This window comes from Mustelus asterias, chromosome 5 (genome assembly GCF_964213995.1).
Source record: "Mustelus asterias chromosome 5, sMusAst1.hap1.1, whole genome shotgun sequence".
Taxonomy (NCBI): domain Eukaryota; kingdom Metazoa; phylum Chordata; class Chondrichthyes; order Carcharhiniformes; family Triakidae; genus Mustelus; species Mustelus asterias.
The window spans coordinates 56186489-56202003 of NC_135805.1; the positions used below are offsets into that span (position 1 = coordinate 56186489).

Here is a 15515-nt window from a genome sequence, read left to right on the forward strand (position 1 = left end):
CCCCTTGTGCCACCGTTCAAAAAAAGTTCAGAGGAGGCATCGTGAGCTGTTTATTCCGTATACTAGGCTGGAGTTAGTAGAAGTAAATAATTGGCTCACCTGGAAGGAATGTTTGGGGACTGGATGGGGTGTGGGAGGAGATGAACAGACAAGTTTTGCATCTACTGTACTCACATGGGAAGTTTCAGGGGAAAAAAACCAGGTGTTAGGAGTGATCAAAGAGTGGACCAGGATGTCATGGAAAACCAGCCCCATTGGAATGCTGAAATAGGAAGGCCGAAAAATAGTTTGTTCGTGAGATCATCAAGATGGAGGATCCCATTGGAATCTGAGCTTTTGGAAGGGGATAGAAAGCGAGGGCTGAAGAATGGAGAATTTGGATGGACTTGGCCAAGACTGTTTTTCTGTCGCAGTAAATGGAATCCTCAGTTGATGTAAATAAGTACAAGTTCAGCAAGGGTAGAAGAGGGTGGTGACATTTGCAGACAGGCTGGGCCAAGGTTTGGAGGGCCTGTATAGCCATAGTTGAGTAGGAATTGGTTTGGGACAGAAAACTGGACTTGGTTAAAAGTGGCAGAAGGTATCAGTGGAGTGGTCAATGGAGGTGGGTTGCTTCTGGAAAATAGAGAAAACAATTGGTGTTGAGGTCAAAGGAAATAAATTAACGGTCTAAGAGCATGTTTGTGGAACTTGGCGGGGGGGGGGGGCGGTGTAGGGGTTGGAGGATGGCAGAAGCAATCTTTGCAGGATTCAAGCATTCTGATGAGCTTATGTTGGAATTTGTAACAGGTTATGCGTTCTACAATATTCATAAGTAAGCTTATTGGTTTATTAAAATTTTAATCATTGTATCTTGCAAATGTACTTGAATAACTCTGACCTTTGTCTATCCTTTTTAGAATGTTGGAGAGGGAAACAAAGTGCTCTACAGTTTATATGGAGTAGTTGAACATTCTGGCTCTATGCGTGGAGGGCACTATACAGCATATGTGCAAGTCAGAGCAGCCAACAAAAAATTATCTGAGCATATTTCCGGAAACAAGAATATCCCAGGTAAAATGGGCAAGTATCATGGCTTCTTTATCCACTATACACCTGCAGACTCCCATAATTAACTTACTTACACTTTTATTTTAATTTATTTTTTCACGGGATGTGAGTGTCACTGACTAGGCCAGCAATTGCCCTTGAGAAGGTGGTGGTGAGCTGTCTTGAACTGCTTTAGTGAAGGAACAACAATATACATCCAAGTCAGGATGGTGTTTGATTTGGAGGGGAACTTAGAGGTGGTGGTGCTTTCGTGCATCTCTGCCCTCGCCCTTCTAGATGGTGGAGGTCAAAAATTTGGAAGGTACTGTTGAAGGACCCGAGTTGAGTTGCTGCAGTGCATCTTGGTAGATGGAATGCACTGCTGCCATTGTGTGTCAGTGGTGGAGAAGATTGAATGTATAAGGTGGTAGATGGGTATCAGTCAAGGGGGCTGCTTTTTTCTGGATGGTGTTGAGCTTCTTGAGTGTTGTTGTAGCTGCACACATTCAGGAAAGTGTTCAGTATCATGCTCCTGACTTGTGCCTTGTAGATGGTGAATAGGTTTTATGGAATCAGTAGGTGAGTTACTCTCTGCAGAATTTCCAGCCTCTGACCTGCTCTTGTAGTCACTGTATTGATATGGCTGGTCCAGTTCCATTTCTGATCAATGGTAACCCCCAGGATGTTGATAGTAAGCGATTCAGTGTAATTGTGTTGAAAGTCAGGGGAAGATGGTTAGATTCTCTCTTGTTGGAGATGGTCATTGCCTGACACTTGTGTGGCATGTACTTTACTTGCCACTTATCAACCCAAGCCTGAATGTTGTCCAGGTTTTTCTGCAAATGGATTTGGACTACTTCAATATCTAAGGAGTTGTGAATGGTGCAAATCATCAGTGAACATCTTCACTTCTGACCTTATGGTGGAGAGAAGGTCATTGATGAAGCAGCCGAAGAAGTTTGTGTCTAGGACACTCCCCTGAGGAACTCCTGAGGAACTCCTGCAGCATGTCCTAGGAATGAGATGATTGACCACCAACAATCACAACCACCTTCCTTTTGTGCTAAGTATTACTCCAATCAGTGGAGAGTTTTACCCCTGATTCCCTAGTTCCTAAAACTTAAGTTTTACGAGGGCTCCTTTTTTGCCATATGGTCAAATGCAGCCTTGATGTCAAGGGCAGTCACTCTCACTTCACCTTAGGGGTTCAGCTCTTTTGTCCATGTTTGAACCAAGGCTGTAATGAGTTTAGAAGTTGAGTAGCCCCGGTGGAACCAAAACTGAGCATCAGTGAGCAGGTTATAGCTGAGTAAGTGCCACTTAATAGCAATGCTGACGACACTTTCCATTACTTGATGATCAAGAGTAGACTGATGGGGTGTTAATTGGTTGGATTAGATTTGATTAAGTTAGATTTGTCCTGCTTTCCATGGACAGGACACACCTGGGCAATTTTCCACATTGCCGGGTAGATGTCAGTTTGTAGCTGCACTGGAACAGCTTAGCTTGGGGTGCAGTTAGTTCAGAACCACAAATCTTCAGTACTATTGCCAGGATGTTGTCAGGGCCCATAGCCTTTGCAGTATCCAGTGCCTTCGGCCATCTCTTGATATCACACGGAGTGAACTGAATTGGCTAGGATCAATTGTTGCTGGGTCAAGTGTTGCTGGGATCCTCAGGAGGAGACCGAGATGGATCATCCCCTCAGCACTTCTGGCTGAAGATTGTTGCAAATGCTTCAGCGTTGTCTTTTGCATTGATGTGCTAGTTCCCTCTTCATTGAGGATGGGGATGTTTGTGGAGCCTTCTCCCACTTAGTTGTTTAATTGTTCCCCATCATTCATGACTGAATGTGGCAGAACTGCGGTGCTTGGATCTGATCTGTTGGTTGTGGGATCACTTAGCTGAGTCTCTCTCATGTTGCATTCACCATTTAGAATGCAGGTAGTCCTGTGTTGTAGCTTCACCAGGTTGCCATTTCATTTTTAGTTATGCTTGGTGCTGCTCCAGCCATGCGCTCCTGTAGTCTTCATTAAACCAGGGCTGATCGCCTGGCTTGGTGGTAATGAGAAATTGGGGATTATGCCAAGTGAGGAGGTTACAGATTATGGTTGAATACAATCCTGCTGCTGTTTGTCCATTGCGGCTCATGGATACCCAGTTTCGAGTTGCCAGATCTGTTCGAAATCTATCCCATTTAGCCTGGTGATCATGCCACACAACACAAATGTGAAGATGGAACTTGTCTCCACAGCAGCTGTGTAGTAGTCACTTCTACCAATAGTGTTGTGGACATTATTATTATTTTCATTTCACTTTCTGTATGGACTCTATTCTGTTTTCCCAGTTTCTCCATCGTCATTGTTCTGATAATGTTATCTTCTACACCAGTACTTCTGACACGTCTTCCAGTCCAAAGATGTGCGGGTTAGGTTGATTGGCCAGGTTAAAAATTGCCCCTTAGAGTCCTGAGATGCGTAGGTTAGAGGGATTAGCGGGTAAAATATGTGGGGGTAGGGCCTGGGTGGGATTGTGGTCGGTGCAGACTCGATGGGCCGAATGGCCTCCTTCTGCACTGTAGGGATTCTATGATTATCATCAATTGACAATTCCCCGGCCACTGTGATTGGGTGGGCCCACAACTGTTGCCATTCTTATCCTTCTGCTCTCACCCCTTTCATCTCTTTCCCAGAACCACAATAGTGTTCACTTGTCCTCCCCTTCCACCACCAGCCTCAACATTCAACGCATCGCCCTCTGTCATTTCTGCCACCTGCAACAGGTTGCCACCACCAAACACACACGTCCATCCTTTCCCCTCTCTCCATGATACCCCGGTCCATTCCTCAGTCACCCTCAACACCCTCTCCCCTTCCCATGACACCCTCCCATCTAAACACAGGAAATGCAACATCTACCTTTTTACTTCTTCTGTTTTCGCCATCCAGAGTCTGAAATCCTCCTTCCAGGTAGAACAGTGATTTACTTGTGCTTCTTCCAATTTAGCATACTGTAGTTCCTGCTCAGGATGTGACCTCGGGTTCCCTGGGGAGGCCAAATGCAATTGGGTGATCACTTGCAGAAAACCTCCAATCATTGCGCAAGTATGATCCCAAGCTACCAATCACCTGTCATTTTCATTCTCTGTCACACTCCCACTCTAACCTCTTCTCACACCATTTCAATGTTCAATGCAAAATCATGGAATAGCACCCCATCTTCTTAGTTAATCACTTTATAACCTTAGGAACTCATAACATTGAGTTCAACCATTTCAGATCTTGGCTTTGCCTCCATTTTTTTTCCCCCAAGGCAGCTGTTGGTGATGATTCTGTCTTCCCCATTTTACAACTCCTCTGAATCCATTTGTGTTTATTTTACTTTCCCCATTACCATCTCTTTTTATCTTGTACCATCGTCGGCTTTGTCACTTGATCTTTTCAACCTTCCACCCTGTCACAACATTAATTTTGCTCCTTCCCCCTGCACTTGCCATACTTCCGTACTTCCTTCAAACCTGTTGCAACTAATTTTTTCCAGTTCTGACAAAAGGTCATCAGCCTGAAATGTGAACACTTTCTCTCTGCATAGGTGCTGCTTGGAATGCTGACTACTTGCAGCACTTTCTGCTTATATTTCAAATTTCCGGCAACTGGAATATTTTACTTTAGAATAAGGTCCAGACTGTGTTAGGTACATGCACACCACATGGGATGTTTGTCTTTTACTCCGATGCATTTTACGAATTGCAACAGAGTGCGTAAGAAATGAGTGGGGAGGTGGGCTAGCACCAAAACATTGCAGTTCCCAACATAATTTAAAGGAGCCTTAAACCTTACCCCCTCACTTCCCATCACCCCATGCCCCAATTGCCCCTGCCTCCTCAGATCACCCATGCTATCACATGACCCCACAGATCCCTATGCCACCTCCATGCCCCTTCAGCCCCCTAGCCAACCCATGTCACATCCATTCCTCCTCAGATCCCCTATGGACCTCCATGCCCCCTCAGATTATTCATTCCAATTCCATGCCTCTTCAGCTCCTAGCTACCCCCATGCCACATCCATTCCTCCTCAGATCCCCTATGCCACCTCCATGGTCCCCATTTATCCTCCATAGTCACTCACCTGGTAAGCACTACATACAGTGCTTTGGATCCACGACAATAGCAGTGGGAATTATTTCAAAATTAGTGGGGGAAAAATTAAACCTCTAACTTTCTAATAAAACCGTGAACACACTATCATTGATACTGGAAAAGAAAATATTCCAGTGCAAAAGAATTGTAAACTTTTAAGTATATTTTGCATACGTAAACAAACAAATCAAACATAGCGAATGCATATTCTTTTATTGTAGCCTCTTAAAAGTTTTAGTCTTTCAATAGACTGCATGCTGATTTGAAGCCATTCTCAGCTTTTGAAACCCAGCCAAAATATTTATAATGGCTACAGCTGTCATAACAAAAGCTTCCAGCTTTATTGCCTGAAACTGACAGGACAGATTGTGTTCCATTTCAAAGCATAGTGTCTGTCAATCAATGAAGGGGAGCAGGTGCAGAGATATTCTTCAACTTCCAAAAACTTTTTTTTTAAACAACCAGAGCTGTTCAATTTAAATCACAGCACACACATGATGGCAAGGACAGAAGGAGTGTTTTTTACACACTTTCTAACGCTTTAGGCACTTGGAAAAGTACTGTAACACATGAGAACAATTGCACAATGTTGGTCAATGTAAGGGTCAACTAACCTTTGCAGGACAGATGAATCACTGCATTAAAAATGCATCTACATTGCAATACAGCATCCAATAGTGACACTTGAAGATGTCAAAATATTTTACAAGTACCTGTCAGAATATTCCCAACTCCTCACCAGACTTCCCCCAGTAATCACAAACTCCCTAAGGTGGTGCATTTTTGGGGCTTACAAAGATAGCTTGCAAGAGGAAATCATTTTTCTGTGGTTCTCACAATGGGGCCCCTGACCTCAGAAGTGTTTGTGTGTTTCGCATCCAAGGCCTGCCCAACCCGTCAAAAAGATCACATGAAAATGGTAGAGTCAGGAAGGCACAGGAAAACTGTTTTTCCAGCAAGCAAAACTGAAGTTTAGCACTTGCTGACCTTTAACTTTGCATTAACATAAGACTGAAAATATTAAAATATTTGTGAAAAAGTAGCTTTCTTTATAATTCTGTAAGTTGGTCATGGAGAAAAACACTTCGTACAAAATAGCCAGGTATATTCCTCATCATACAATGAGGCCTAACTTTTGAACTTACTCTTTATTTTAAATTCCTACATTTTAAGAGCCACTACTTTGAAGAATTTAAGAACAATCAGTTTAGTAAGAATGCAGTGTTGTTATTAGTTTGTGTTTAACAGATTTACTCATGATGATCTTTGCTTTTCAGGTTTCAGAGATGCTGGAGCACCACCAGGGCAGTGGGTTTATGTGAATGACACTCATGTACAGACAGTTCCTGAAGCCAGGGTACTCAATGCTCAAGCCTATCTATTGTTTTACGAACAACTCTTATAAGGCATTTTTTTTTTAGGAAGTGTACTGTAAGGCAATAGGCTTATAACACTTTCTGCTTTGTTTCAACTTGTGTTGCTTCTCCAAACCTTTCATGCTATCTTTTCATTAAGTTACCAGGACATCATGATCAAAATCTATTGCAACCAGCAGTAAAATTAAATGCAAAAAAAGTATGAATGTATGTAAATGCAGTGGAAATGGATGTTTACTTACAAATGATGCCTCGAATGTTGCATTGTATTTTTTTCCCAGATTTATATTTTGACTTACTGAAATGCAGGCATTTTCATTATGGTCATTTTCATTTAACAAATATTTTTCAACTCCAAAAAGATGTTTTGATTGCATTTGCAAAGACTGACCATACACGTTCAAAAGTGAGGAAGATTATTCTCTAAATATTAGAGTTGAAATAATTATATTTTCATGTTTCATTAGTAATGATATTTACTGTCAGCGATGGAAATAAGAGCAAAGGGCATATCAACTGAGTAATTATGAGTTATCTGACATTTTAAAAATAGAGATTATTTAGTTCGTTGGAAGCCCATCCGCATTTCATGCTATGTACACATGCATGATAAAACCCTTGCCACAAATTTTGAATCCTAAAACATAATGGTGTCCAAGAATGAATGGAACATAAAGAATTTTGTGCATTTGGAGTGTCATATCTGCGTTAATTCACACAAAGCATAATACCAGAAAGGCACACTGATGCTTGATGCATTGAGGTCTCTTTCAGTACCTGTACATTTCTTTATGGATTTAACTTGCACAGTTTCAGCATGCTATTTAATTTATGTACGTTTGTTCCTAATCTTTATTGATGCTCATGATGATAAACATATTTCATACTTGAGGATATTTTAATAAATAATTATCTCCTAGCATGTGTTCTTTTGTATTTTTAAACAGTTTAACCAATACAATCTAATTTTTCAAACAATTATATTTTAAAGAAAACACTTGCAATATTATATTTATGAGTCAAATGCTGACTGACGAAAAATAAATGGTTTTATGATCAATTTCCACCACAATTTCTTCCCAATGAGGTAGATATGGAATTGCATGATTCCAATCAGGAGAGCTAACGTGTCCCACTCTGGACTAATTTGATTGAGCTGCTGATATGCTTTTGGGATAAAATGCAATTGACTTTTCCTTTTAAAGTAAACAGCCTCCTAGCCCTTTTTTTTAGAAGCATTTTCTTCCAAGGTAGTCTCTTTTGAATCATAGAATTGTAGTGAGGATGTTTCCTCAGAGAGTGAATTCTTGAGATTATTAAACATATCTTGGTGGTCTTTGTGTCACAGAAAAGGCACTTATTTCCTGAGTTGGAAGTTAAACAACCCTAAACAGTGTTAGTGATCCTCCTTATCTTGTGGAGCTGGCATTGCATGTATATAGTTCAATTTTACTTGGGTCTGAACGGATGCCACTACTTGAGTAAATTGAGTTCACATTTGTGATTGTTGAAGACAAGACTCTCTCGATACGCTGCCTCCATCAATAGATTAGGTTGTGAACATGTTCCTTTTTTGTTTTACCAATGACAGCGATAGCATCTACTATGCAGATATGCCCTGATACTTCACAAGTGAATCTTGTCCATGTATTTTTGAAAGAGGTCTTGTCTGTTAGACCGAAGGGTAATTGTTGAAAGCGATAACATTCAAATGGAGTCCAAAAAGTAATCAACTCCTTTGAATTCTGGGCCAACTGAACTGACGAATATCCATTCTTTGCATCTAGTTTCAAAAAGAAAATGCCTCTGGGAACCTAGTATTTAATTCCTGCAGCATATTTTATGGGGCAGCTCTTTAACACTCTATGCAGATGTCTAGGCTCCAGACATACTCTGACCCATCATTTTTGAAAACATGTTATGGAGATGCACCAGTCTGAGAGTTCCTAATCTTTGTGAATTATCCCACTTGTTCCACCTTATCTAACTCAAACGTGACCTTGTTCTTAATAACTCAAGATTTATATCGGGGTTGGGGGGGGGGTCACTGGATCAAACAGCATCATCTTATAACTGTAAAATTGTATTTCGGTCTAAAACTACCTATTGTGTCAAAACAAACTGGGTATTGAGATATTTCTACATGATTATGTTTACCTCCAGTCTTCCACCAAGGAATTCGCATAGGAGATGAATAATGAGTGCATGTGTTTGTTACAATAATTTACAAACTTCAATAGATTTTCCTCAAATAAACCCTTATTCAACGTGGAGATTATGGTTTGTGAAAGATCAAAGATCATTCCAGTCCTTAATTATTCTTAGTGCTGGGGAGGGTTGTAGTTAGCAAAAGGATGTACAGAGTTGAGTTGGAACTGTTGGTTACTAACTCTTCGAACTCGATCACTTTTGGGCTCAATGTACTGCTTAGAATTTACTTGTTAATTCAAAATTTTATAGTTATGTCAACCTACATGCTTTTCTTCGTTTTGGAGACTATGCCAACCTAGTGATGTGGCCAACTGGGGAGACACAAGAATCTCATGAATAATTCTAATGAAACAAGCTGCCCAACATTGAACTTTCTCAATGATGATAATGCTTTTAGCAATATACGGGTCCAAGTGGTTACGTCGTACTCTCAAGTGTGGTCTAACCAATGTCTGGTCCAGCATTTCCTTTACCGCAGTTGAAGAGTGATAAAATATCCATTTCATGAACGTGAGTATTTAAATGACTTGGAGGCTGTGTATTGACTTTGTACATTCCACTTTAAATTGTTTCAGATGTGGAATTCTAAGATAAGGCATTCTTCAACTTCAAAGGGAGGATCATGCATTGAGTAGTTTGGTACTGGTGGACATCAAATAATGCTGATTTGTTGAATTTCATCCCTCATATATTGGCCCATTTGACGAAGATTATTTAGGTCTTCTTGAAAGCTAACTTCATCTGCTCTTGAGTAATGGCTCAATAGACTAGGTAATCATCTGCAAAGAGTCTGATTCTGTCCTGGATGTAATTTATAAAGAGAAACAAATCTGGGCCTAGGATGGTACTCTTAAGACTGGTTTCCAGTTTGAGGTTTCGCCATTCACTGTGACTCTCTGTTGCCATTTGGTCAGAAATGTTCTTACTCATTGCTTTGTGTTTTCTAAAACTACATAATGATCTAATTTGTCTAATTTGTACCTTGCATGTGGTTCAAGGTTAGCCTTGGAAAAATCTAAAATGGCTAGATCTCTGATGATTGGATTGTCAAGATTATAGGTCAGATTGTAGATGGTAAGGATGAGCTATTGATCTAGTTTATGAAAGGCATGTTGGTCATTAAGGATATTCTGCCCGTCAAGATTTCATTAATTGATATCAATGATATGTTCTAATAATTTACAGTAAACACTACTAGGCAAAATGGGTCCGTTGGAGGTCCTTTCTTGTGAATTGGAGACTCATTTGCGGTTATGATCAGAGGTCCTAATGATGGCAGCACCCCAGGAGTCAAGATAAGGAACATAAAGAGCAAAGAGGAAAAACTGGTAAAAGGAGAAAATGCAGAGACTGAAATTATGGTTCATATATGATCCAATGATTTTGGAAAGAGTAAAATGAAGGTCTTGAGGGGAGAGAGTTTAAGGAGTTAGGTTCTAGACTGAAATGAATTAATCCTACTGCTACAGCTAGGCAAATTGAGAAACATTAAAGACAATGATTGATTGCTAGAAATGTTGTGCTGATGGGAAGGATTCAGATCCCTTGGATATATGAACAAGTTGTGGGTAATGGAGATGCTATACAATTGGAGAACCCAACTTCCCCTTCCTGGTCTCCTTGTTAGCTGATATTGTAAATGGGGCTCCCTCTTCAGCTGTTATCCTATTCCCTTTGTCATTAATCCCTCAAAAAAATTAAATGTTGACCTTACCATCCTTGAAAACTCCGTTACAACTCCAAATTCTTTTTCCTTTCCGAAATCCCCTGAATGTGTTGTCACTTCCTAAATCTATTCCTGGCATCCTCAGAACTGCATGTTTGAATTCCTCCGATGAGGTTTCCAACCCTGCTACAGTACCTAAACAGTTCTTAGCAAGTCACAAATGATATCCGATGTGATTCTGAGAAAGGTAGGGTGGGATTTTCCGGCTGCGCTTGTCCTGAAACCAAAATATCCCGCCCGACATCAATGGACCTTTCCGTGGTCCGTCCCTCGCCCGCTACGATCCCCGTAACCTTTCCTCCTGATTCTTCCCAACCTGCCTGCACCCTTTCATTTGGATGACGACGCCATCCTCCACCACACCATCCTCCATTTCCACCCCTCCACTCTCATCCAGCTGGGTGGAAATGCTTTCACCTTGTTCCATTCTTATCTCTCAAATCAGTCAGAGAATTTCTTGAAATGGTTTCTCTTCCTGCTCCTGCACTGTTACTTCTAGAGTACCCAAGGATCCATCCTTTGGTGCCCTCCTATTTCTCATCTACATGCTGCCCCTCAGCGACATCGGCTGAAAGCACAGTAATTTTCACGTATGCTGACGACACCCGACTCTACCTCATCATTACCTTCCTGAACTCCTCCACTGTTATTACATTATCAGACTGCTTATCTAACATCCAATACTAGATGAGCAGAAATTTTCACCAATTAAATATTGGGGAGTCCATTGTTTTTGATCCCCACTCCAAACTCCATTCCTTAGATACTGTCTTTGTCCCGATCCCTGGGAACAGTCTGAGACTAAAGCAGTCTGTTTGCAACTTTGGTGTCATATTTGATCCCGAGGTGGGCTTCCAATCTCATATTCGTGTCATCTTTAAGACAACCTATTTCCACCTTTGTGACACCACCTGATTTTTCCCCATCATTCATTCCTTTGTTACCTCTTGACACGATTATTCCAATACAATCCTGGCTGCTCCCCCACTGTCAATTTGAGTCATCAAAAACTCTACTGCGCCTGCCTTAACTTGCAGCAAGTCCCATTCCCCTGTCACCCATGTGCTCGCTGAACTATATTGGGTCCCCAGTCAAGCAACATCTTGACTTTAAAAATTATCTTCCTCGTTTTCAAATTCCTCCATGACCTCACCCCTCCCTATCTCTGTAATATCTAGCCCAAAACACACTCTGATATTTGTGCCCCTCTAATTCTGGCCTCTTGAGCATCCCCAATTTTAATTGCTTCATCAGTGGTGACCATGTCTTTGATTGCTTCAGCCCCAAGCCCTGAAATACCCTCCCTACACCTATCCACCACTCTTAATTTGCTTTCCTCCTTTAAGGCACCTCTTAAAACCTACCTCTTTGACCAAGCTGGCCAAGCTTTTAGTCATCTGACCTAATATCTTCTTATGTGGTTCGGTGTCATACTTTATTTTATAATGATCCTGGGAAGCACCTTGGGACATTTCATTACGTTAATGGTGCCTCAGATATCTTGTATCCAAGCTCTGACAGGCAGCAGCAAAAGTGGCAGGGACAAGTAATGTTCCAAAACAACCTTCCCCAAAAGCTTCCCCTTGAAGAACAAAACAAATGTTTCAGTTTACGGTACCAAAAGTATACAGGTTTCCCACCAATGCCTCTACTTTCTCAGAAGACTAAGGAAATTTTGCCTGTCAGCTATGACTCTCACCAACTTTTACAGATGCACCATAGAAAGTATTCTTTCTGGTTGCATCACAGCTTGCTATGACTCCTGCTCTGCCCAAGACTGCAAGAAATTACAAAAGATCGTGAATGTAGTCCAATCCATCACGCAAACCAGCCTCCCATCCATTGACTCTGCACTTCCCGCTGCCTCGGCAAAGCAGCCAACATAATTAAGGACCCCACGCACCCCAGACATTCTCTCTTCCGCCGTCTTCCATCGGGGAAAAGATACAAAAGTCTGAGGTCACGTACCAACCGACTCAAGAACAGCTTCTTCCCTGCTGCCATCAGACTTTTGAATGAACCTACCTTGCATTAAGTTGATCTTTCTCTACACCCTAGTGAAGACTGTAACACTACATTCTGCACACTCTCGTTGCCTTCTCTATGAATGGTATGCTTTGTATAGCGCTCAATAAACAATACTTTTCACTATGCTAATACATGTGACAATAATAAATGTTTCATTTTTTTCAGATCGGTGGCACAGTGGTTAGCCCTGCTGCCTCACAGGCCAAGGACCTGGGTTCGATTCCTGGCTTGGGTCATTGTCTGTGTGAAGTTTGCACGTTCTCCCCGTGTCTGCATGGGTTTCCTCCGGGTGCTCCGGTTACCTCCCACAGTCTAAAAGACGTGCTGGTTAGGTGCATTGATCCGAACAGGCGCCGGAGTGTTGCGACTAGGGGAATTTCGCAGTAACTTTAATGCATTGTTAATGTAAGCCTTACTTGTGACTAATAAAGTTTAAAAAATCAACATCGATGTTTTTTTCTGTGAAATATTTCAGCCCGTTGTTATGGTTTCCCATTGTTGCTCACTATGAAGTAGATCTGCTCCCAAAATTCAACTGAATTTTCTGTTCGTGCAACCCAGTGTTGCATTCCCTCCAATTATCCATTTCTCATTTATATTGGAACCTTTTTTTTACTATTTCTGGCTCCACATGATGACTTGAGAGTGGGAGCTCACATAGAGGATTGTGGCTGTGAGCTCATGTCCAATGCCCCATAGTACAATATTTTGCTGTTCCATTAAACTGGTACCCCGGTGTGTTTTATTAAACCATTTCATAACTATCAGTGCGATAATATTTGCCAAATTCATCGGTAATGTGCACTAAAACAAGTTAGAAGGTTCGATGGTGAGCCTTTCAATTTCACATTATTCACCAATCTTTGAAAGCTGTGCACAACGAAACATTGTGGCAGATATAAATCAACACCATGAAACAGATTAACTGACTATTCGTTTTGTTACAAGAACAGAGAATACTGGAAAAACTCAGCAGGTCGGGCAGCATCTGTCGGGAAAGAAAACAGTTAACATTATAAGTCTGTTTGGCTCTTCATCAGAACCAGAGGGAGGGAGAAATGTATTAGATCAGTGGTTCCCAAACGTTTTTCACTGGGCCGCACTTTCAGAATAAACATTTGCTCGCGCCACACCAAATTTTTTATTGATAAGAAATACATTCAAAAACAAAAAAAAACCCAACTCCTAGCAGTGCTTGATTCATAACATAGAACACAACTACTTTATAATAATAAAGTAGTATAAATAATAAACTTTATAATGGGACATCCAGAAAGTATAAAACAATGCAGCTACATAAAAACATGATTCATTCCCAAAATATACTTATAGGCGAGCCTCTTACATATGTAACCTTAAGTATACAAACTCGATGAGAGGTGTGAGCTTGTTTTTGTCGGGTAATCTCATTTATATTGAGACTAATTATCTAATTTGAGACAAACAAACTCTCATCTCCTCATCAACACAAAGAAGCCTTTCTCTTTTCTGGTCTTTGATATTTGTCAGAGCTGAAAATCCCTGTTCACAATATGTCGTGGAGAACTGTAGAAGACTAGCTAATGCTCTTGAAGAGATGCATGGATACTGTTTCTGGTTGTATATCCAAAAAGAGTCCACTGGCATACTCCCGTGTTTCATTTTCAAGGTGCGATCATTCGAAATGCAGGCCATTTCCTCCTCCTCATCCAATGTCAGACCTGAACAGCTGGAATTCGCAAAGGGGTCTCTAACCCAGTCGAATTTTTCTGGAGACAACGATGGGAAGTAATGATCAATCTTTTCTACCAGTTTTGCAAGATGTTCCTATATGAGGCCGTACAATTCATTGCTTGTTTTAAAACATTTTACCAGTGGGAACATTTCGAGGTTATGTTGCATTGCTCTTCTGAGCCAGAGCTGAAGCTTTTTTTTAAATGCAGTTAGTTTGTCTGTAGTTGTGAGAATATTGTCATCGCGGCCTTGCATACTGGCATTGAGCACATTCAACCGGGAAAAGATATCGGCCAAATATGCCAGCTTTGCACACCAGTCATTATCATCCAGTTGGTGGTACAATGGGTTTCCTTCTTGTTCCAAAAATTCTTTTAATTCGTTCTTCAGTTCCAACACCCGATTTAAAACTTTTTAGCGGGACATCCAGCGAACCTCCGAGTGCAGAATTAGGCATTGATGTTTTGATTCCATGTCTTTGCAGAGTTGCGCAAATAACCGCGCCTTTAGTGGTTTTGCTTTGATGAAGTTCACAATGCGCACAGTCTGATCTAGAACCAACTTCAAATCAGCTACAAGGGTCTTGGTGATTAATGCCTCTCTGTGTAAAAAACAGTGAGTTGATAATACATCTGGATTTTTCTGTTTGATGAGTGCCGCCAAGCCTCTCACATTCCCTATCATACATGGCGCTCCATCCGTACAAATTCCAACACAAGAATCCCATGAAATCTCAACTTTTTCCAAATACTCAGACAAGGTTTGGAAAATATCTTGTCCTCTGGTATGTTTTTCAAGTTCCTTGCAAAATAGAAACTGTGTGATTATTTTGTCATTGTGAATGAATAGGCAAGCAACTGTGCTTTTCCACTAATGTCGGTCGATTCAACAACTTGAATGGCAAATTTAGAATTCTTCATGCTTTCGGAAACACGCTTCTCAATATTAGCTGACATATCAACTATTCTTCTGCGAATTGTATTATCAGACAAAGGAATTTCCATAACTTCTCGCTCAGCAGCATCACCAAACAAAGTTTTCACAATCAAGCTGCAGACAGGCTGAATCAATTTTTCAGCTATTATATGTGGTTTTGTCTGTTGAGCAATCAATTCAGCCACTTGGTAAGATACAATCTGCATCTTATCTGAGACTCATTTGTTTTTCGAAATATGATCGTTGGCATTTCTGCTGTTCCAAAAGCCTTTCAGAATATTGAACATCCTTGTTTGCCAGGTTTCCATGTTTTGGCAACAGATGTCTTTTCATCTTGCTTGGGACCATATTGGAA

General features: G+C 41.0%; 1 protein-coding gene across 9 annotated transcripts in view; it reads left to right on the top strand.

The window, feature by feature from the left end:
• Nucleotides 1-12959, top strand: part of usp45 (ubiquitin specific peptidase 45) — a 161280-nt gene extending 148321 nt beyond the window's left edge. For 3 of the 9 annotated variants that reach the window (XM_078212616.1, XM_078212617.1, XM_078212625.1), the window contains 3 exons: nt 900-1062; nt 6448-6527; nt 12677-12945. In XM_078212616.1, the coding sequence (XP_078068742.1) occupies nt 900-1062; nt 6448-6527; nt 12677-12898 (465 nt within the window). In that variant the 3' untranslated portion in view covers nt 12899-12945. Of the gene's footprint in view, nt 1-899; nt 1063-6447; nt 7465-12676 lie in introns of those variants that run through there. The other 6 variants (XM_078212620.1, XM_078212621.1, XM_078212623.1 and 3 more) reach the window with 4 other exon arrangements.
• Nucleotides 12960-15515: the final 2556 nt, after the last annotated feature.